The 22,741-nt window shown below is 41.7% G+C and overlaps 1 protein-coding gene across 7 annotated transcripts in view; it reads left to right on the top strand.

Annotated features, from left to right (window-relative positions):
- PHACTR3 (phosphatase and actin regulator 3) overlaps positions 1 to 22,741 on the top strand; it is a 160,387-nt gene that overhangs the window by 663 nt on the left and 136,983 nt on the right. For 3 of the 7 annotated variants that reach the window (XM_073309199.2, XM_073309198.2, XM_073309201.2), the window contains exon 2: positions 10,631 to 10,723. The exons of 2 other annotated variants lie outside the window; for them this stretch is intronic. In XM_073309199.2, coding sequence (XP_073165300.2) covers positions 10,631 to 10,723 — 93 coding nt within the window. Of the gene's footprint in view, positions 1 to 10,630; positions 10,724 to 22,502; positions 22,691 to 22,741 lie in introns of those variants that run through there. 2 more of the 7 variants (XM_073309204.2, XM_073309203.2) reach the window with 2 other exon arrangements.

The raw sequence follows: 22,741 nt of genomic DNA, 5'->3' as shown, positions 1-22,741 counted from the left end.
GCCCGCCCAGGCACGGCAGGAAATTAGGGGCATAATCCCCGCCGTAAATCCCGACGGGGGCTTTATAGCTGCAAACAGGATTGCCTCCGAGAGCCTCCCTGGTGCCTGGCGAGACCGCGACTGCCTGCCTGCAAACTCGGCGCGCACCCGGGAGGGGAGGAGCGGGGCTGAGATCAGAGCTCCCACCCCCCACCTGGAGCCCAGCCTCGGCTGCGGGCGGGCGGGCGTTTCTCAGCCCCATAGCGGCCCTGGTGGGGACCAACGCAGGCGGCAGCCTTGCGGGGACCGGCTTTAGCGCGCGGGGGGGGGATTGGACAGTCTCCCCCCCACTCCCCAGCCCGTCCTCTCGCCCCGGGGCGAGCAGGGCAGGGATACAAGCGAGACTCAAGTTCGTGCACCCAGGGAGAGGCCCTGGAGGGAGGAAGGCAGAGTGGCTGGATTTAGAAGCTACAGTACTAAACGCTGTGGGCACTGCTCCTACCTAGGCCAGTGATTAATACTGTGATTCAGGGTTAGGCAGAGCTGATTTATTACTGGGGGGGGGGAGGGGAGGTCCAATACAACAGAAGGGAACAGGCTGTTTGGGGGGGATCACCATGGAGACAGGAAGAGGCAGAGTAATAATTAAAATCCCCCCCCCCCGGTTATTTTCACTTCATAAAGAGAAGTATAATCTTCTTATGAAGTGTAGTGGCAGAGGGGACTGAGGCACTCCTATCCAATCACACTATTCTATTTATAAATGAAAATGAATTATTTCACCAGCACCACTAACAAATATTGTCAGCTTAGCTTCACTTCGAAGAATAATTCTTCCATTAAAGAGCGATGTCTTTAGTGGTGACTGTATAATTTCAAATTGCCAATATCAAAATGATGATGATCCTTTGGAATAAAGAAAAGGTTGGCTTTGTTGGGTGAAGATTTCCTCTAGTCAGCTCAAAACCTCCACATAGCTTGAATGTGATGTGACTGCAAGGAAAGGCCTAGGCCATGCTCCAGATTACCCTGGCTTTATATAAACAATAGACCATTTATGAGCTGTAAGGTTTCTTTGTGAGGGTTATTGACACACGGAATGATTAAACAAAACAGCGTAAGCTGTGTGGTTTCTACCATCATGAGACAATGAAAGATGTGTAAATCCTAGTGGCCCAATATATTGAATTCTAAACATAGAACTCAAAGCTAAAGGAAGTCAGTGGAGAGGTGCCTCTTGAGTTAAATGGGTTTTAGATCAGACCTTAGTTCCTCTTCTGCAGATTGCGATTAAACACTCCTAGCCTTCTTTGATTGGTCTGCTTGCCAAAATCATTCCCAGAGAAGCAGAATATACGTTAATAATTATGGCAAAGAGTCCTGGGGCATCTTATAGACTAACAGATGTATTGGAACATAAGCTTTTGTGGGTGAACACCCACCATACATGCATCCGACAAAGTGGATATTCACCCACAAAAGCTTATGTTCCAATACATCTGTTAGTCTATAAGGTGCCACAGGACTCTTTGCTGCTTTTACAGATCCAGACTAATACAGCTACTCCTCTGATAGTTAATTACGACAATTTTAAGTTTTCCTTATCAAATGATTCTGAACATCTTTGTAGCTCTCAACTAGATAAAACAATGAAATTAATGGACATGATAGAGGATTTCTCGGATGCCCAATTGTGGTTGTACCCCATGTAAAGGGAACAAAGGAAGCCTCTAACATGAAGTGCTAGACTTTCTGCTTAAGGGACAATACTGACTGAAAGAGAGGAATGTATGCTTCTGCTATTTGATTTCTGAATGAAAAATTGTATGCATACTATCTAATTTCAGCCGCTTCTTGTATATTTCAAAACAAATCAATCAATATGGGAAACAGCAAATGCAACAATCTAATTTTTAAAATCTTTTTGATATAAGGGAAAATAAACACACTTTTTTTGAAAAGAGGTACTGTTAGAGCACATTTTCTTCAATGAAAATTCCATAATTTAAGACCAAACATCCCAGTGGCATGGCAGCTGCTGCACAAAGTATGTAAAAAACCTCCCCCCACCAAAAAATATACTGCAACAGCATTATAAAAGCAAACAAAAGGCAACAATACCTACAGCCTGTGTATAGTGTTGCATTATGTAGATTAAGGAAACCCTACATAAATTTGTTTTACTTTTCCATGTAATTTACAGGTATGGATTTTGTTACAAACAGTTACATTGTTTGGTAAACATCTGATGTTTTCAGTATTAGTATTACTTTACCTGCAAAATTACATTTTTTTGCCATCTAATTTGTGGACAAATTGTTTTTGTCTCTGTGTTTCAAAGATTTAAGCATAATTTATGCCAGGCTATGAATTAGCTGTCATCCTACATAGTTACGTTTTCATCTTACTTCCTTACTAATAAAAAGAATAATAATTTGATTTTATGTTTATTTCTCAAATCAAACACACATCTATGGACACAGTCAAAATAATGTTTAGACCTGATCATTCTACAGTGTAATGCTCACATTTACATCCCAGTCCTGCTTCCATTTAAGCCTTGCTTTAGACATTTCAACTTCTAGGTTTCTGAACTGTATTTAAAAGTAGTTTCCTAGTTCCTAGTTTAAAAGTAGTGGCCTAGTTAAAAACTCAGGCCAAAAGAGACATTATTTATACTTCAAGTTATACAGACAAATGTGCCAATAGCAAGGTAAAATTGTACAAAATGATTTACAATGTTTACATAAATATGATTTTTAAGATATACATGGAAAACTTTAGCATCACAACATAAATCATGTACACAAAAAGTGATTAGCATGGGTGTGAAGTACTCTTGAATGAATTAAGGGGGTTGTGATCTAATAAGAGTTAGAGGATGATGCTTAAAAAGAGCATTTATCCATGTAATTGGGCAGTTAACCTAACCAAATGGCTTTTATAAAGGAAGATAACCCCTATCACATCACTGACCTTGGCAAAAGCACAAGGGTAACATTTATTCAAGGATGAATTGTGGGAAAAAAAATCCAATATGTTAGGCACAGACAGGCTTTCCATCAGCATCTGGCATACAAATTTGTTCTTGGATCAAACCCTGATTGAGGTCAGTACTGAAACACTGTCACTCTGACCTTGTGCTCATGTTCCAGTTTTTTCCTTGGTTGGGGGGGGGGGGGGGAAACAGTGAGTATTCAGATTTTTTAATTTTTTTTTTTGGCCACAAAGACTTGGATTTAATTGAACAACTGGAGGACTGAGCGGCCTTCTGCTCCAACGTGTACTTGACTGTGCCTACGCTGGGAAAATGTATCATGATAGAAAATGTGGCAACAGATATTAGTTAACATGTTTTCTAGAGTTTCATTTCTCCCGTGTAGCCATGGCCTTTGTTTAAAAAAGTTGCATATCCCTCCTCTTGATCTATGAAGTCCCAGTATGAGTGTTTTTTGGCCCCATCATTAGCCACGAGTATGTGCAGTGACACTGACATCAGAAGATGCAGAGACAATATTCTTTAATTTTCCATCCATCCATCCATCCAGGAGAGCTCAGTTCTGGGGCACTATCATATTTTCAGTGAGCTCCTGCTTTTTACCCAATTTTACAGCCAAGTTGAATGAGGCACAGCAAGATTATATACTTGCCCAAGTCACATAGCGAATCAGTGACTCAGCTGGGACAAGAGCCCAGAATGCTTCAGGTAATCACTAGACTAGATCTCCTTCTGGCTGATTTGGACAAGTCAAATAGCAGATTCAGGGACTTTCCTATGAACAGATTGTGCTGAAAGTCTTTTGCCCTATGTTAGGAAACCATCTAGTTGGAACTGAAGTCTGTCTTTTTGGGCTGGGATACTACTTGGAGCCAAATCCTCCAAAAGATTTCCCCAGGTCTGGGATAAGTTATCCTTTTTTTCTTTATGTGGTTAAAAAACAAGCTCCTTCTTCCTGTGTGAGGAAGGGACATCTAAAGTACCTAACTGGCCAGACTCAATGCAGATACTAGGAGAACCTGTTTGTGCAAATAGTTTCAGGGCTTGATTTTCAGAAGTGCTGAGCACCCACAATTCTGACTGATGCCATTCGGAGCTGCAATTGCTCATTATCTCTGACAAAAATCAGGCCCATATTTATAGTGTGTGTTTTTTTTAAGTACAGTATTCTCTGTACAAATGAAAAGTTATTACCTTGATTTACTACAAAATTACAGCAAATGCACAGGCCAGTGCTAAATTCCATTCCAAAATCTGCTTTGTAAAATTGTTTTTAAAATATGTTAACAGCATATTATAAAATGTTCCTACAGCAAACAAAATACATGATCAGTACATGTAGACAACAGATTTAACAGTAACATATGTTACTAAATAACAGGCCTACAAATCTGCTGATAATTAGACCCTTCACATGCCTTTAATAAATAACAGCTCCTTGCAGTGATCTTTTAGCATATGGCAGCCGTGGTCTGAGAATGAAATGTAGGTTTTGTCTGCAATGGGCATCATTACCAAGTGGACATTTCCCAGCTATAGTAGTTTGTTTAACAAGTTTAAATGTAAGGAGTGCTGCAAGTAGTGTTGGTAAAGTGATAGATTGTTTTTTTTTAAGTGGAGCCATCTGTATTTGAATTTCCTTTTTCATGATAAAATACGTGCATTTTGGGTTGAGATTCCGTGAACTCTTGTACCACCAGTGAGCTCAAGTGACTAGGTTCTTGAAAGCTGGTGAGTTTTCTGCCCTGGTGAGAATGAATACAATATTGCAAATGTAGGGCCTGATCTGTCAATCTTCACTCAGCCATGTCTGGGGCATGGGTCACTTGCAGGTTTGTACTAGAGTAACTGGTGGATTCTTTGCAACTTGAAGTCTTTCGGTCAAGATTGGAGGACTTCAGTAACTCAGCCAGACCTTATGAACCTATTGCATGTGTGGGTGGGTGGGGTTCTGTGGCCTGCAACATGCAGGTGGTCAGACTGATAGACTTTAAGGCCAGAAGGGACCACCATGGTTATGAGTCTATGTTGTCCCATTAAGATAGGTGGGACTTTTTTGCTGAGTAAGGAGTGAAAGGGCTCAGGTGATTAGGAGCACATTCTAAACTTGAGAGGCCCATAGAAATTCCTCTAACTACACATGGAGCTTCCTTACACTAAGATGCTTGGGATCCAGTCCAGCCCATTAATCTTATGTACGGAACACATCTGCACCATGATCTCATTCAGAAAGAGAATTTTGTTTGTAAGTGCAGCATGCTCAGTGCTGGAGCAGTGCATCAGATAGAGGAGGACTACCCCCACCAACACTACCCATTAGGTGAGGATCTGAAAACCTGACAGGTGCTTTCAAACATAGGACCAGTCGATGTTTAAACAGGGCACAATTCTACAAAAGTGTTTAGGACATCAAGCAAAAACTACATATCCTATTGCAACTTCAGGGGCATTTAAGTAGACAGCATTTAATTATAACCTAAGTTGAAAGCTGGCAAGAACACTATGGTTAAACACCCTGGCTCAAGAGAAGATAAATGGTGAGGGAAATTTGATTCGAGTCACAGAAGACAGAATCACACAGGGAAAGATGGTGACAACAGAGACTCTGAAACAATCCTATAAGTCATTTTATGTGGCTTACACCCATCTCCCACCACCCCCAAAAAAAAATGTTTGGAAGAAAGAGGCCATAGAAGAAGAAGTCTGGAATTTAAGAGACAAACCAGATCTTAAGATCCTGCAACTGTCTCTCAAACAGATGGTGAAGCTGAAATAGCTCCTTCATTGTATATTTCCAGCAATCAAAGGGAATAGGAGAGACTGGTAGCCTCATTTGGGTCTTAGATCATTAAAAAATGGAACTTCACAGAAAAAGAGAGCAAATTAATGACAGAGCTTAACTAGCGAAGAAAGACAGACAACTATAATAAAATGAGAGTCTACCCACCCAACAATTTAGATGCTGGAACTATGGGTCCTAGAGAATGAAAGAAACCTAATTTGTAGAAGGGCACTATTATGCCAGGCACCACTTACAAAACTACCAAGCTAAAGAATTTTTTTTCAGAATAGACACAATGTTCTTCTTCAGTAACAGATACTCTTGATCCACCCTACTAACGGTCCATTGTACCTTACCCTTCCTCCAGTGGAAAACCAAGGAGCTATTGTGGAATTAACCATAGTGTTGGATCTCTCAGCTTCTGTATCAGCTGAGCGCATCAGATTCCTAAGTTCTAGGTGTAGAAGACAGATATGCCTCATACAAGTCAGCATAAAACAGTGCCATAAGCTCAAGCACTGGGCCTGTTGAAGACTCTTAGTCAGTACACATGGTGAATTCTTTCAGTTGCACAATAACTTGGTGAAGTTAGGCAGTCACTTTGCCAGACTGCTCAAAAGGTGAGAGAAACTAGATTTTTTACTCCTTTTATGTTGTCTCTTTTGGAAGAGGGAGGCATTTATTATTGCTCAGTACAGCACAATGCAAAAAACATTAGGACACCAGCTATAACTCAACCAAACTCTTTAGGGAAAGTCATGAGGAAATAACAGCCAGTACAGAAGTATTCTTCATCTGTCTGTCTGTTTTTATAGGCATAACATACACTGGATATGCCGTTGCACTTCCTTTGACAACCCTACGGTGGATTCCTCTGGCCTCTTCTGGGTTGATGTAGAGTGCTCAGGTTTTAGGTTAACGTTCATTGCTGTTCTGATTTGTTCCTCCAAATTCATTTTGATGAGTCTGGTAGCATTGGAGAACATTTTAGGTAAACGTTAAACATGTGCTGAAGACCTATCAAAATCTATGGAAGGGTGAGTGTGTCAGGGATGGGAAATTAGTGCATGGTGCTGTGCCAGATCTGTGGCTGGCAGGACAGTCCCTTACACCAGGGACCATTTAGGTCTAATTCTGATCTGTCCAATATGTCAAGTAGATTTTCAAATAGATTAAAACGGTCATGAATCTCAGCTAATTTAGAGTTTAAATACTTTAGTTGCCTTCTCCCCAAGCCGAATGATCCCTGTTTCATTAGGTCTCCATGAGCCAGTGCATTCTATTACTTCTGTTTCTTTGCCCTGTGTTGTACTCCTTTCACCTTGTCTATATTTTTCATCAATTAATTGGCACATCAATTGTCTATATTTTTCATCAATTGGCACAAACTGGGCCCTTTACTCCAAATGTGGACAAACCAGAGGCCTGTAAAGATAGTTTCTTTGGAAAGCAACATGCCCTTCAATATAGGCCAGCATTTTAGCCTTCTTCATTGTCACTGTCCACTGAACTGAAAATGCCCCCGTCAACAGATGTAGATCCTTTCCCTCGAGTTACTAACTAATTAATTCCCATCTAAATGAAACTGCTTGGGCAGCATCTTTACTTCAGTTTATTGGCACACAATTAATTCTTAGATGTGTGAAATGTCATGATTCAACTCAGAGTTCTTTCACCTAGACTATGAATGTTCTTCTGGAACTCACCCACAGGCCCATGTGTTTTAACCATACCACTGAGTTCAGGGACCACACCTACAAAGATTTTCTACTGCACCTCTCTTATTTCTGCATTTGAAGCTAGTGGAACTATGTCCAGAAGTACAAACCTTCATGGGGTTTCCACATGAGTAAAAATATGCATGATAGTAATTTATCCGCATATTTAATAATCACATATTCCCTCTGCATCTAGCGCATTAATACAACAGTTTTAAAATCCAGCTCCCACTAGAGAACCCTGAAGAGCTCCTCCTTGCTGGTTTGCATGAATAGATGCCCTTAACTCAAGACCTCTGCTTTCTTCGCACTATCCAGTTTTTATCATCCTCACCTAACCCATACTTAAGTCAGAACGTGGTGGAAGCTGTAGACTTTGAAGTCTTAATGCTGCTTTTACAGCAGTGGAATGAGATTCATGAATATATATATTATTCATGGGGTTTGTTATTTTAAAACTTATCCATGCCGGGACGGGTTTCCGGAGTTGGGACATTAGGCAGCTAGCCAGATATTAGAGAAGTCTAGTGTTCTGTAAGTGAAATATAGAACTGCATGTAAGAAATGTGTTTTACATTTCTCTTTTATTCTAATCCCAAATTCACCAGTAGTTTGAATGTTACAGAGTAGCTATTTAATACATTTAAAACTGGATATCCAAGATGTGGAAATACTGTATCATATCATTGCTGGTAATCAGAGTTTCACACGTTAGCTCAGCACACACAATAGCCTCATGAAAATAGTTGTAATGTTGTTTTAGGATTTGTTTGCTTCTGTGGAGCTTCTGCATCCCTAGTGACCCATGAGGACCCTCTATTTTCACTCACCCCCCCACCCCCCTCCTTTCCTTTATATCACAACCACATTTTTCGTAACAGAAGGAAAACTGGACAGAATTCCTCTTTGGAGCCTGGCAGCATTTCTCTTAAATTGACACAGGGTGCTGCTGAAAGCATGCATTCCCTCCCTCCCACCCCACGCAGGCGCTGAGCATGCTGTTTCTTGGCTCAGGTACCTCCACTTTGACCATCCTCTTGCAAGCAAAGCACATGGAGCACAGGATTGGGTCCAAATGCGGGTGTCTAAGGTTAGACTAGATAGCTCAATCCAGGCCTATCACATAGGGGTGAAAAAACATTGTTTCTAGGCAACTGGGCTAGCACTTTGAGCTCTAACATCATTTGTTTCCTTTGTTGGTTCAGATTTGATTTTGGCAAATAACTAGTGCGAGTGCCTTTTGAATATTTCATCTCTCCTTGTTCCAATTGCTGCCTTCTCCATGCACCATAAGAATGAACTCAGTCATGGGCATACAAGTGGCTTTCTTTTCCTTTACCTCTCAGCTGCAGCTTCAATATTATGGCATTGATGCCAAAGGCAGCACGGATGGCATTACACACTGTGAAAACAATGCATGGTGTTTTCAAAGGCAGTCAGCGATGACAAAGAGGAACAGAGGATGTCTAGCTACTACATTTACATGTTTCAATGAAAATAAGTTCTTAACCCAAATCTTAACAGACAAGCTTCAAAATAAATATCAAATAAAAGCCGCTTTTCTTTCAAAGCTGCAATAATCACATACACCACACAAGGAATTACTGGCCTCTCCTGTGTAGTCCTCTACAAAGAGCATTTCTGTCTGTTCCCCTACTTGAACACTTCAAAGGTTTCCATGCATCATAACAGGGAATGGACAGAGCTGCAAAAATCAGATGATTTGGGGCCACATCTTGCAGACACAATTACTCTCATTGGTGGTGTTAATTATATTACACTAATGCCTCAGTTGAGAGAAGACTGATTGTGCCAGGCACTGTACAAACACATAATAAGAGAGAGTCCCTGCCGTAAGTAGTTTGCAATCTAAAGACAGCCCAAAGGGTGGAATAAAGAAAGCCATTCCCCCATTTTACAGATGGGGAACTGAGTTCCAGAGAGATTAAGCCATTTGCCCAAGGTCTCACAGGCAGTCTGTAGTAGAGCTGGGAAAGGAAGCCTGGTTTCCCGAGTCTTAGTACAGTGCCTGAACCCCAAGATCATCCTCACACCGAATGGGATACTCACACGAGGAAAGTTAATGACTTGCTTAGGTGTCTGATGACTGGTCTATGTTTGCAACTCACAAATACATAACTTGTAAGAGAGAAATGGTGCCGAGGGGGAGGAGTGAGGAGGAGAAAAGAAAAAACACCCAAGATTGAAATAAATATATATTATTACACACACACACACATTCAACATTTTCTGGTTCTGTGATTTCCTGCATGAGTGATAAAAGGTCTAGAAGTTTTGATTAGTTAGGAAAGAAGAATTTATGGCATTCTGCTCTCAAGAGTCTGATTCAGCATCAGAGAAGTCTATCAATATTCATGGGCAGGTATGTTTGTGAACAAGTCACTGATCCCACACCACAAGTAAAGTTAAAGCTGGAAAAAGCCAACTGCAAACTTTTCTATTTGTTAAAACTCTTGATCTACAGATTCAGCCTCTGCTCAATAGTATTGCATCTGCTTGAAAACAAGGAACCAGCAAGCACTATTGATAACATAGTAAGAGCTGCCATTCAAAGGGCATTGGATCAGTCCCATGCAAAGTATCTCAGGATCAGATCCAATGTGAGAGAACATAACAGAATGGAAGTTTCACCCTGAGCTGCAAGGGAGCTGTATCAGTTTGTGAAATGTGTTTGTATTAAAAACAAAACAAAACAACATTCCCTAAAGCTGCTCTTTACATTGCATTTTTAACCCCTTAAAATACCTGACTCCATGATATTTTAAATAGATTTTTTTTTAAGTTATACATTTTAATCCTGATTTTCATTTGATGACATATATAGGGCATATAAGTCAAAAATAAAAGTTAGAATAAATTGAGTTTTGAAGGGCAGATGATTAGAAACAGGAATTTTAAATGGCCAATGGGGAAAAATAGCTTTAATAAGTGTCTAAAATTCCAAGTACCATGTTTCTGTAAATGTGTGTGTATATATGTTTGTACAGCACCTAGCACAATGGGATCCTGGTCCATAACTGGGGCTACTACACACTACTGCAATACAATAATATATTATATACAGGACCAAGTTTTCCCCAGGGGACTCCATCATCTAATGTTGTTGCTGATGTTTTTGTTTTCCCCTCTCAGAACCACCTTTGCAAATTCCATTTTGTAAACTACTCGAGCATTTCTTACACCTGGAGGGTAAGAAGGGCAGAGCTGACCATTTGCTGAGACAAGGTGCCTGAAATTTAAGCATTTTTTCATCCTCATATCTGTATTCTGTTAAACACCTACTAACTTAAACAAGAATACATTTTATTGCTGTAAAGAGGAGTTCTGCTGAGTAATTTAAATTCCTCTCAATATATTTAGCAATTGTGTTCTTATGACCATATATTGGGCATAATCCATGTGAGGCTCAACCACTGATTAAGGTAGATACATGGCTCATTAACAAGACAGGGCCAGAATCTGGCCCTACATCTTGGGTTTGGCATCACTTATTAGATTTAAGTATATGACAAGATTTTGTATTTCAGTTTCAGAGATCTGATCCAACAGTGGTTTAATACAATTATGTACAAACACCAGTTGATTAATTCGAACACTTTTGCAATTAGAAACTCATTTTAACAGAGCCTCTTCTGCACAACAATCCAGCTCCAGTTTTCAATCACAGGCCACCTAATGGTAAAAAATTGCCATGAATCATTTAGGATGCAGACATATATATAGCATACTTGAACCTATATGGAAAGCATTACAAAACATGTAATTAAAGTGAAACACCTGCTGGAGTGTAAGATGCTGCTTAACTTGACTTTAGAAGCAAAGGAGACTGAGTGATCAGCATTGATCTCACATACGGATATTAACTGGGTTAGACTGTAGAGGGCTTGAGGATTCATTTGTCTCTTCTGGAATTTTACTATTTGAAATCTTTATATAGAAACAAGTTATAGAAAAATTAAACATCAGGAGCCTGGCTTTTAAACAAGTTAGGCACAAAGCTTGTTGCACAAACGGTGCACAAACCCACACTTAAATTGCAAAGGCATAGTCGTTTGATTTCATATACAAATTAGATTCATCACATGCCTAATATTTAAAAATCAGGCTCCAAATATAAATGAAGATGTTTTAGGATTAGTGGGTCAATTATTATTTGTGCAGTACTTTGAGCATGTAATGAGTTATATATGAGATTTTTTCTAGGAGTTACTAACTGTTTACTTTTGTCATTAGTTAAGTGACTATAATAATTTTCCACAACCTTTAGCTTTGAGAGCTTGTTCCAGATTGGTCTATTAATGCTGCAGTTAATGGGTTACACAATTTATTTATTTAGAGCATTCAGTCAGTTGTTCCTTGCCAGATTGTGGTGTTTCAAAGTGCAAGGTAATATCTAGAATTAATAACCCTGCCTTCTCTAATCACGTCCGCCTTATAAATACCAAGAAGTAAGTAAAGCAAAATGTGAGGGCCTCATATTGCTTCTTATCTAGCTAGAGGTTAAATAATAATGCAGTGGATCCTCTGTGCCCATTAAATCCAGAGACTTGGTCTCTGAAATCCACGATGATTTATTGTCTGTAATGTATACACAATTTACACATGCCCTAGGGAGCACATAGACTAACCACAGGAAGCAGGTCAATAGCTTGATGCTTAAGTCTACATAAATATTTCAATGAGATCTTAATCAAAGAGTATCTGATCTTGCTTTTTGGAGTGCACTGTTATTAATTTAACAGATGTAGCTCAAACATGTAACCATAGAAACATATATAAGCAATACAGGTCCCCATGCAGAAAGGGCTGCATGGTGATTACATTTAAAGAAGATACGCTACATAGCTAGGTTGGTCTGCAAAGGCGGATTAGATAACCCTTCCCCTGTTCCATTCATTTGAGCACCCTCAATCCGTTCTGCTGCTGTATAACCAGCAACTGGACTAGCTTGCAGTGGTGCAGTGCCCTGGGCCAGGCCTGTTCCTCCATTTCTCTCTTCCCTCCCCACCCCCGACATCAGATCCCTCTGGTCATCTGCGCTCCACCTCTGCCTTGCCCCTATTTATTTATTGTGAATGTGTCTGGTGTCATCCTGCTTCCCACTGTGTCCAGGCCTCTTACTTTCAGCCTGCACTGAACCTTGTCCTTGTTGCTGTGACACAACTTGAAAGCAGAGCAAAGGCAGCCCTGGGCTACAACCACTGAAAGCAAACAGTCTCGCATCTCAACACTCCCCTCCCTGTACAAGTCCATTCACCCACAGGACTAGCCCTGCTAACTCAGAGGCATGCAGACCAATGTCAGGCGAAGCCAGTGCTTCGAGAAAGTTTCCTGGCTCGTGCAAGTGATTTAGTTTTAATCAAATGAAGAGAACCTTTATGGGATAGTTAAGAACTTTGGGCCAGACTCTCAATCAGAAAGGGACAGTTCAAGCAGAGAAAAACTGCCCTAACGAGGACAGCTAGGTAATCTCCTGATGTAGGGGAATTCCTACAGGGCATAAAGCCAGCCTGGCTAGCTCTGTCACACAATCTTTCCTTCAACCAAAGCCTGCAGTCAGGGCCAGATTTAGGGGTAGGTGACCGCCTAGGATGCTGGGCTTGGGGTGCTCTTTTTATTGTTAGCCACCAAAGGGAAAATATAATGTTTGAAGTAAAAGGATTCAGGTATTTCATATGTGGATTCATTTTTCACTAACCTCCTAGAACGTTCTGGACCTTTGTAGAATCTCATGTACTTCTCAAAGTCTGGAAAGTTCCATTTTCCTTGAACCTCCTAGAATGTTGTCAGCCATGACCTCGTGGGTACATAAGGGGCAGGACATCGCCAGACAGTCAGTGAGATATAAGAACAAATTGAAATGAAGTGAGAGCCCAGCTGCAATATTGTGAACCTTGTGTTATTGTTCAATTGTGAAAGTGTACTTGTGTTTTAAGACTTGAAGAGTGTAAGCAGCAACTAATAAAGGACATGTTTAATGAGATGCCAGAGATAGCTATCAAAACCCTATCTACGCAACAATATAAAAATACTGCTACTTCTTTTGCCATGCTTAACACGTGATGTTTGATGACTTTCTAAGACTGCGGAACATAGACTTTTGCTCTCCCTATTACTGCCGCGCCCCCTCACCCCCTAGAAAATAAAAGATGTACCTGAAGAAGCCTTCTGGAGCTCAGTATAGGAAACGAAAAGCTCAATTGCAATCTAGTTTGCAGCAAAAGGGGCAAATTTGAAGTACAGGACAGGGTTAACATTCTAAGATAGTCACCTACTGTCACACTATTTAGTGCTGGTCTACACAATGTTGGTGCACAGTTCAATTTCTTGATGTTAGTAGATTGCAGTTACTCTTAAAATTCAAAAGTCTCTTAGAGGAAAATAATTTTTGTATTTGCTTATATATGGCATGAATACATACAGATTTACAGATCCTAGCATGAAAATGTAGCCTTATGGGACAGGGATAAATCATTCATGTAAATTGTGCATCGAAGTCGTGAAATGGGCTGCAAATGCAATAAAAAATAAGGTATTCAAAAAAGTTTAACAAATGGGGAGGGGCACCAAAGATGCTCTTTGCCTGGGATGCCATTTGGTCTAGGGCCAGCCCTGCTTGTAGCATAGGGGCTGTGCTGGGGTTGGTCCACAGTAGCATTTGCCTTGGCCAGAATACTTTATGCTTTAGCAAGCCTCGGCTACCAGAACTGTCCCTAGGAACTATTGGGATGTTTTGAGTTATGCTGGGGGAACTGGCCCCAGGATCGGAGGACCAGAAAGGTAGCAAAGAGGCACCTTGCCATCCCAACCCCCAGGGTCCTGCTGGGTACAGTTTGGCTGGACTTGAAGAGCTGGCCTGTTAGGAATGTGCAGGGCTTGGGATCTAGAACAGTTTCCCTTCAAGTAGTTCAACTGCACATTGTGGGCAGCTGGATCACAGTCCCTGCCATCCACTCAAGGGGCTGCTATATTATTCTACATCTTGTAACTACAGCTTTTGTGTTTTAAAACTCAGTGAACTGAGTGGTTGCAAAACTGCTAGGTGGACAGTCCCCGAATCAGACAGCCCCAGTTTGTCCACCACGCAGTGCAAGGGACTCATCACCCCAGCATTGTGCATCAGCCACCTCCAAGGATGAGAAAGTAGTTCAGACATTCAGTGGGATCTTCAGATGTGCCTAGGTGACTTTCAGTGGCACTTGAGCACTTGGAAATTCCACCCATCAGCAAACACACTGGCTTTGGCCAAAATTTATCAAACCTGGGTGCCAAGAATGAGGCATCACTTGTGGGATTTCCAGAGAAACTCATGGGAGTTAGGCACTCAGTATCCATTGAAAATCAAATGGAACAACACCCTTGGATGCTTTTGAAAATCCCACCTCAATTAAGTGGTCCAATTTTCACAGCTGTCAGAGCAAACATATATGTGTACGCTTGGCAAGTCACATACTGAGGAGGTTAGTGTTCCATAGGAGGGGGTGTTACAATTGCACACACTCCTAAACAGTGAATGCAGAGTCTCACTCTGCATGCTGCACTTCTAGGCTTTGTGACAAGGACTATCCTTTAGCCCAACACGTAAAGTGTGGCATTTTAGAGCTCCTGCACTTTGTGTCATAAGACAGTTATTTACATGAGTGTCAAAGTGCAATACAGCTCTGCTTTTGAGAGCTTCCTGACATGACATGGAGCTGTAGAACTGAGATACCACCACACACATCTCCAGGATGCTCTAGGACTTGTAGCATATTTCTAGTTCGGGGGTTATATTTTTCTGTCATTTTCTGGGTATTTTCCAGTTATTTTCTTAGGGTCTGATCCAGCAATCACTGAGGTCAATAGGGGTCTTTTCTTCACAGCCTAAACCTGCGGGAGATTCAGTGTGGGCTGACACCTGCGCCTGAGCAGAACCCATTGAAGACAGTGGGTCTCCATGTGGTATAGAACTCTGCATACATGAAGTCCATTGCAGTATCGGGCCTGAAAGAGTCTAATACCAGGACCTGGGTCTTTGTGTGTGTATATGTTCAGTGTCTAACATAATAGGATCTTGACTGGGGCCTCTGGGAGCTTAGATCATAAATTCTTTCCTATCCTCTGCTCCATATTCAGTAGCTACCAGGTCTAGCATTATACCCTGTAGCTAGCAGAGTTAAGAGAAATTCTACTAGCATGGCTAGCAATAGCTCTCCCTGCTGAATGCCACTGTTTCTCTGTATTGCTGACTCTCCCTATTAATGTACAATGCAGGCTTGATAACAGCTGTTTTAGCTTAATTGGATTTCTCTGAAGTTTGTATTTTTTAGATTGTCCTTTTTGACTTGTATGAAGTTTGCATTTATAACGGTGGAAGACACATTCACTTGACTTCAATTTGATTTTGGTATAACAGCTATGCAGAGTTGGGGTACTAGCTTCCCAGGATTACAGAGGTTTTTAGGAGAGAATGAAATATGTAGAATAGATTCTCAGACATGGAAACTCAGAATAGAGTTGCTAGGAATGGTCTTTCTGTCACAATTGCTCGTTTGATTTTGCTGTGGCTATTCAACCATGCCTGAACACTGGGAACTTAATTTCCAGCGCTGACTAATACTAGAGTATCTGCTCTGCAGAGGATCCCCAGGCAAGAGACAAGGTGCCCTGATTCTTCATTCATACCAATTCTCCATTCACTTAGAACGGTCTTCACTGGAGTTACTTGTGATTTACAGAGGTGCAAAGGAATGGAGAATAAGACCCAAAGTCACCTCTCTAGATGACTTTAAAGCCACTGGACTCACGTGAAAAGTATAGCTGTAGGGAATCTAGCATCTTGTTGCTAGTGCACCTGCAAGTTGTGAATGAAAGCAAGAGTATCACCATCCGGGATTCCCCTAGCATTAACACATGCTGCACTGGTCCTGGAGAATGAACTATTTTACTGTGAATGACTGAGAATAGTCCAAAGCTAAATGGACTAAGCTCTTGCAGGATACACAAAAATTTAAATCTCAACTGAAAATAGTGACACTGCTACATCTCTGACAGCATACAAAAATCAACCACTGCCTAAGACTAGTTTGCTTGAACCCTCAAACTAGCTGTTAATGTAGCAGATGCTGAAATGTAAGAAATGCTTATTTTCTTAAGGCAAACACAGGGTATGTAAGCTGCAGCTGTCAGGACTCATAACAAACACGTACATTCTTCATTGGTGCCGTGGTACACGTCTCCTATCATGTTCCAACCAGAAGCATCAGCTACAATGAAGCCCAGTGAAAGTATACATACCAGCAAGCCAATGCATGCAGCAAAGGAGGCCTTAGAAATCCTGAATACTGTCCCTGAATGGGTTTTTCAGCCACTGTTTTTTTTTTTAAAAAAAAAATGCCATTCACTGAAATCTAGCCCAATTTTACCTTCCGGATCCCAGGAAGGTATTTACTTAAATATCAATATTTGATGTAACCTACTGTTAAGGATAATCCATACAAATATTGCTGCAGTATTCATTCAGCAATGGAGGCCGCCTATACTCCAGTAGCTGTACTGTGATAACCCAGTGGTGTCCATCTCAAGTCCCCTTGAGGTGGACCAGTGGCTATATCCACTCTTCCCAGTCTCTTGTGCAGTAGCCTAGCGTGGCTGCACCTCTTCACCTATTTTCAGTCCATTTTCTTGCCATTCCCCCTCCCATCTTTTCTCTCCCACTCTCTACCTCCTTAGTTTTTCTCCTCTTTTTGCTACTGGCTTTGCATTCCACTCACTCTCCCACAGCACTGTTCCCTGTAGGCTGACTTCTGCTATATAGGACAGCAGACAATATCAGCAGGGAGCTGTGGAACGAATGAGAGGCTGGTGGTAGCAGCCCAGCTGTTCCCCATGACCAGGGAGGTGGGCAACACAACCCTATTGGAGAGTTTGGCACTGCTCCAAAGAGTGTCACCTCACAGGTTAGAAATCAGGTAGTAAGCTACAACCATAGGGTCCAATAGTGCAGAATATGAAAGCATAAAAATGAAGGCAAGCACCAGGCTTGCTGTTAGCCAGATGGGAAGAGCCTGTGCCCATGCAGGATCATAGCCTGCTCCCATTTCCGTACATCGAGTCACATGGTAGATCAGATCTAGGCCAAAGCAATTACTACTATTACGAAAACAAAACACATTGCTGGACTCATGACCGAGGGAGGTGCGCAGCTGTCATGGCAGGTCAGTATATAGGCTTTAAATATGTCCCTTGAACAATATGTCAGCACTTAGCCTGCTGGCAAACACAGCTGAAAGAAGGGGTTATATATAGTGTGCATGGCTGTGGACATTGAGATTTCTTGTTATCTCTGAGGTGCTATCTGTACTAGGCAAAAGGCAGAAACTCTTCAGAGTCAGAGGGCCAAATGCTACACTCAGCTATACCCCTTTTACCATACTGTTGGCAGAGGTGTGGCAGAAGGCAGAATATGAGACTTAATCCAGACAGTTGGAAAGGCCCAGGGAATCACAACTCCTGGGCTCTGTTCCTTCTCAGTCACTAACCATGTGTCCTTAGGCAAGCCACTAACCTCCATTCTCCAGGTTTTTTCCATCTGTAAATTAGGACAAAAGCCTTGCCTGGGTGTCGATAAGGTGGATACATTGATAAAGGAGAGCTTGAAGACCCTCAGATGAAGAACTGAAGAGGGGCAAAAACATCTAGTTTTATGATGTGGAAAATCATGGACATAGGGAGGAAAAAGAAAATCTAAGGCAGTGGTTGGTTCACAGTGCCGGTGTGTAGACCGAGCACATAGCATGGACTGGGAAGCCATCCTCAGCCCCACTTTGCAGCAGCAGCCACTGTGGCTATCCCTGCTGTGTGTACAAGCAGAGAGAAAGGTCTGAGAAAAGATGGTTCTTGGAGGCACATTCGGTTCCCTAACAACAGCGATGCCCATAACCAAGCGGGATCATGGCTTTGGGATGGGCTAGTGAGGCAGGTGCTGGAAAGTTTGATGGTGTGTATTTCTCTGAAAGCTCTAGATAATACTTAGTCCTGCCATGAGTGCAGGGGACTGGACTAGATGACCTCTCAGGGCCCCTTCCAGTCCTATGAGTCTATGAAGTACAGAGCTTAGAGGAGATCTCTGCACCTGGCAGCTGGCAAGGAGTCTAGAGGCACTTTAACACCATTAGAACGTAAGGCTCCTGTACTTGGGCAGGGCTGGGTCAAATAACGTAAGGTTCCCTGTAGAGTTATGGGCCCATATTCAATGTGGCCTGCCTCCACCTGCCCCAAACTCCTCCACCATGCAACCTTCAGTGGGCTGTGCCCTTTAGGGGCTGAGAGGAGACGAGAATGAAACAATGATGTGTCCAGAATTGGTGCATGTGTTTGTGGAGAGAATCAATGGAGTAGCAGAAGGATATTACCTGTTAAACAGTGGGGAGTCTCTGATGTGACCCCCCATGTCTGTGAGATTTCCACAGGGGCTCAAATCACTGTCCCTATAGAGCGGTCAGCAAGCATGAAGCAGCTCGCACCCAGTACCATATAGCACTGTAGCACCAGGAGCAATGATCCCACTAACGTCTGTTGAGCACCCTCATGAGTGCAGCTGCATTTTCCTTCCTCCACTCCCTAATCTCCCTTCTCTCGTCTCTTCTGATGGTTTTCCCCCTGCCAATGACACTTGCTCCTTTTCTGCTTCTCTATTTTCCTCCATTTCTCCATCACACTCTGACACCTGCAGAGAACAAAGTCTATAAAGGGGATAGGTAGGCCAGTACCTTCAACAATTGTGATGGGCTGTTATTGCCTGGCTCCAGTCACATGACAACCGTCAGAGTTCCAAAAGATTATATCTGTCAGGTGTCCGGGGCCAGTTTGGGCTCCAGTAGTTACGATGACGATACCTTAGTCAGAGTTGGTAACTCTAGAGCCTTGTTTCCACCTCACATTAAAGACTCCCCTGACCAAGACTCAAGTGGCAATTAGAAAGCTCCAGAGAGCTGTGATCAGATCTGACCCACAACCAAATACAACATGAACCTGGCTTGGTGTCTAGGGTGTGTTTGGGTGGGGACTATGAGTAGAGCTGAGAAAAATCACACACACACACACCCTGTGTAGTTTTCAGTGTCTTGGTGCGCCACATATATTTTTTCACTTTTGCTGTTTGACCACTATTATTAGTAGTGGTTTGGTCTCGATTCTTATTAATGTGATTTTTAGACTGATGATGTCTCTTTAAATTGTAAGAAACAGCCTCAGGACCTCCTTTTATGGCAGAAAGAGGCAAATCTAAGCACATTTGGGCTGACAGGAATGCATGCAGTTTTGGGATTTTGTTGTTATAGATTATAATATTTTCATTTTTTCAAGAAAGATTACGGAAGTGTGGGATAGGTTTATTTTGTCTGACATTGTAAAGAAAGACAGACTTAAAGGATTAGCCTTGATAACTTAGCTGTTCCCTTGCAACATATTGTGATGTAATATGAAGTAATGCAATGTGCATCCTGAACATAAAGAAATAGCCTCTGGCAAGGGCCTTGCAAATGCCAAAAATGATTTAAAATTGTCCCAGAAATGGCAACACAAGATGACACCTCTGGTTCCTATATTGTGTAAGGACCTATTATGTGTGCAATTAATAGACCACAACTCAACTAATTCCTAAAGATTAATTTCCCTTTTCATCATTACAAATCTGAGGACAGTGTAAAAGAGCCGGATTAGGTCTTGGAAGAAAGCCACTGTTTTTGTAGGGAGTGAAACCATTGTAATGATTTAATTAGCATTGGTGCTGGGAAAAGGGGAAGCCACATGATGGATAGCACATGTTTTCTTTGAACTGGTTTTTATTCAAGGTACGCTAACAAGTAATTGCATGCCTAATTTGAAAATTTAATGGGCCTATGCAGTCATAGTCATTGCATAACTTTGCCCACAAATTACCGAAATGAATCATTTGCACACACACAGTTGCTGGACTTACCTAATCACCACAACTGCTTGTGTGTGTAATTGATTATAAAAATTGTTTAACAATCAGCCCCCTCGCCCCCTTCAAGGTCAACATAGCTATAGTAAGGGACCCTTCTTCTAAAAACTGCTCTGTTTGACATGGTTATTGCAAGTTGTCTCACCACTTTGATCCTGCCTTTCCAGTGTACAATACTCAAGGACTAGGGCATTCCGTTGAGATTAGATAAAACTGGTGGGCACTTGAACTTAACATTTCTGGAGCAAATGTTCAAGAGTTAAGGTAATGTAGAGGAAATCAGGTGAATTCAGAGTATGACCATCTTTAGGCAAAGTTGCAAAACCTTCCTCTTAGAGAAAATCTTTCCACTGTAAGTAAGGCTCACAATACAAACCCGTTCTAGTCTCAAATCCCTACCAGGCTTCTAATCCCTCCCCAAATTTAAATCCCCCACACCAAGCAGACCCCGAAAAGGGAAAGTGCCAGAGACTCCATGAAGTCTTCTAGGACTTTGCTACTGCTATTGATTTCGCCTGAAAGGGCTCAGATGCCATGCTGATATGAGTCTCTGTCAAACCCCTCAAACAGTCTCAGAGCACCCAAGAATTTGGCATGGAGAAGGCCCTTTATGTCAGGGATGAAGCACATCAACAGGACAAAACAAGGGGCTTTAATAGCTTCTACAGATGAAATACCTGTGGACAAAGGACTTCAGTCTCTGAGACTGTCGTTTAGGAATCTTCTGTGAACGTTACATTCACTTTGCATTTTATTAATTTATACTGTGCACTTTAGTGCTTTTATAAAGCAAGTGAAATGGCCTGGAAATTAAAGCACAATTTTTCAAAGGCATGCATAACTTGGTAGCTAATTTACATGTCCTCCCTCCCCGCTGTAGCCCCAGGGCAGCCTGCACCCCAAACCCCTCATCCCCAGCCCCACCCCAGAGCCTGCACCCCCAGCCAGAGCCCTCACCCCAACCCTCTGCCCCAACCCTGAGTCCCCTCCCACACTCTGAACCCCTCAGCCCCAGCCCCGCCACATAAATTTTATGTGCACCATCAACTCCATATTGGTACACATAACAAAATTCATTCCGCACATGTGAGAGAAAAATTAGAGGGAACACTGCTCTCTTACCATCTCCATCAACTGATCTAATTCTTTTTGAACATAGTTATACTTTTGGTCTTCACAGCATCCCCTGTGCAAAGAGTTCCATAGGTTGACTGTATGTGTAAAGAAGTACTTCCTTTTGTATGTTTTAACCCTGTTGCCTATTAATTTCATTGGTTTTTCTGTCATGTGAAGAAGTAAATAACAATTCTTTATGCACTTTCTCCTCACTATTCATGGTTTTATAGACCTCTGTCATATTTATCCCCCCCCCCCCCCCCCCGTTGTCTCTTTTCTAAGCTGAACAGTCCCAGTGGTTTTTGCTCTCTCCTCAAATGGAAGATCTTTCATACCGTAATCATTTTTGTTCCCATTCTCTGTACTGTTTCCAATTCTAATATATCGCTTTTGAGATGGGGCAACCAGAACTGTGTTCAGCATTCAAGGTTTGGGCATACCATGGATTTATGCAGTAAGTGGCATTATATTTTTGATCTTATTATCTGTCCCTTTGCTAATGGTTCCAACATTGCTTGCTTTTTTGATTGCTGCTGCACACTGAGCAGATGTTTTCAGAGAACTATATAGAATGACCCCAAGATCTCTTTCTTGAGTGGTAACAACTAATTTATGTATTGTTGAGATTATGTTTTCTAATGTGTTTCAACATTGAATTTTCTCTGCCGTTTTGTTGCTCAGTCACCCAGTTTTGTGAGATCCCTTTGTAACTCTTCATAGTCTTCTTTGGATTTAACTAACTTGAGTAATTTTGCATCATCTGCAAATTTTACCACCTCACTGTTTACCCCTTTTTCCAGATCATTTATGTTGAACAGAACTGGGCCCAGTACAGATCCTTAGGGGATCCTACTATTTTCCTCTCTCCACTGTGAAAACTGACTATTTATTCTTACCCTTTGTTTCCCATCTTTTAACCAGATACTAATCCCTAAGAGGACCGTCCCTCTTATCCCATGACTACCTATTTTGTTTAAGAGTCTTTGGTGAGGGGCCTTGTCTGAAAGTCCAAATACACTATATCCACTGAATCAGCCTTGTCTACACGTTTGTTGGCACCATCAAAGAAGTCTCATAGATTAGTGAGGCATGATTTCTCTTTACAAAAGGTACGTTGATTCTTTCCCAACAAATCGTGTTCATCTAGGTGTCTGATAATT

Source organism: Lepidochelys kempii, chromosome 13 (genome assembly GCF_965140285.1).
Source record: "Lepidochelys kempii isolate rLepKem1 chromosome 13, rLepKem1.hap1, whole genome shotgun sequence".
NCBI lineage: Eukaryota > Metazoa > Chordata > Testudines > Cheloniidae > Lepidochelys > Lepidochelys kempii.
The sequence above is the reverse complement of the archived record's forward strand: the minus strand, read 5'-3'. Positions and strand labels throughout refer to the sequence as shown.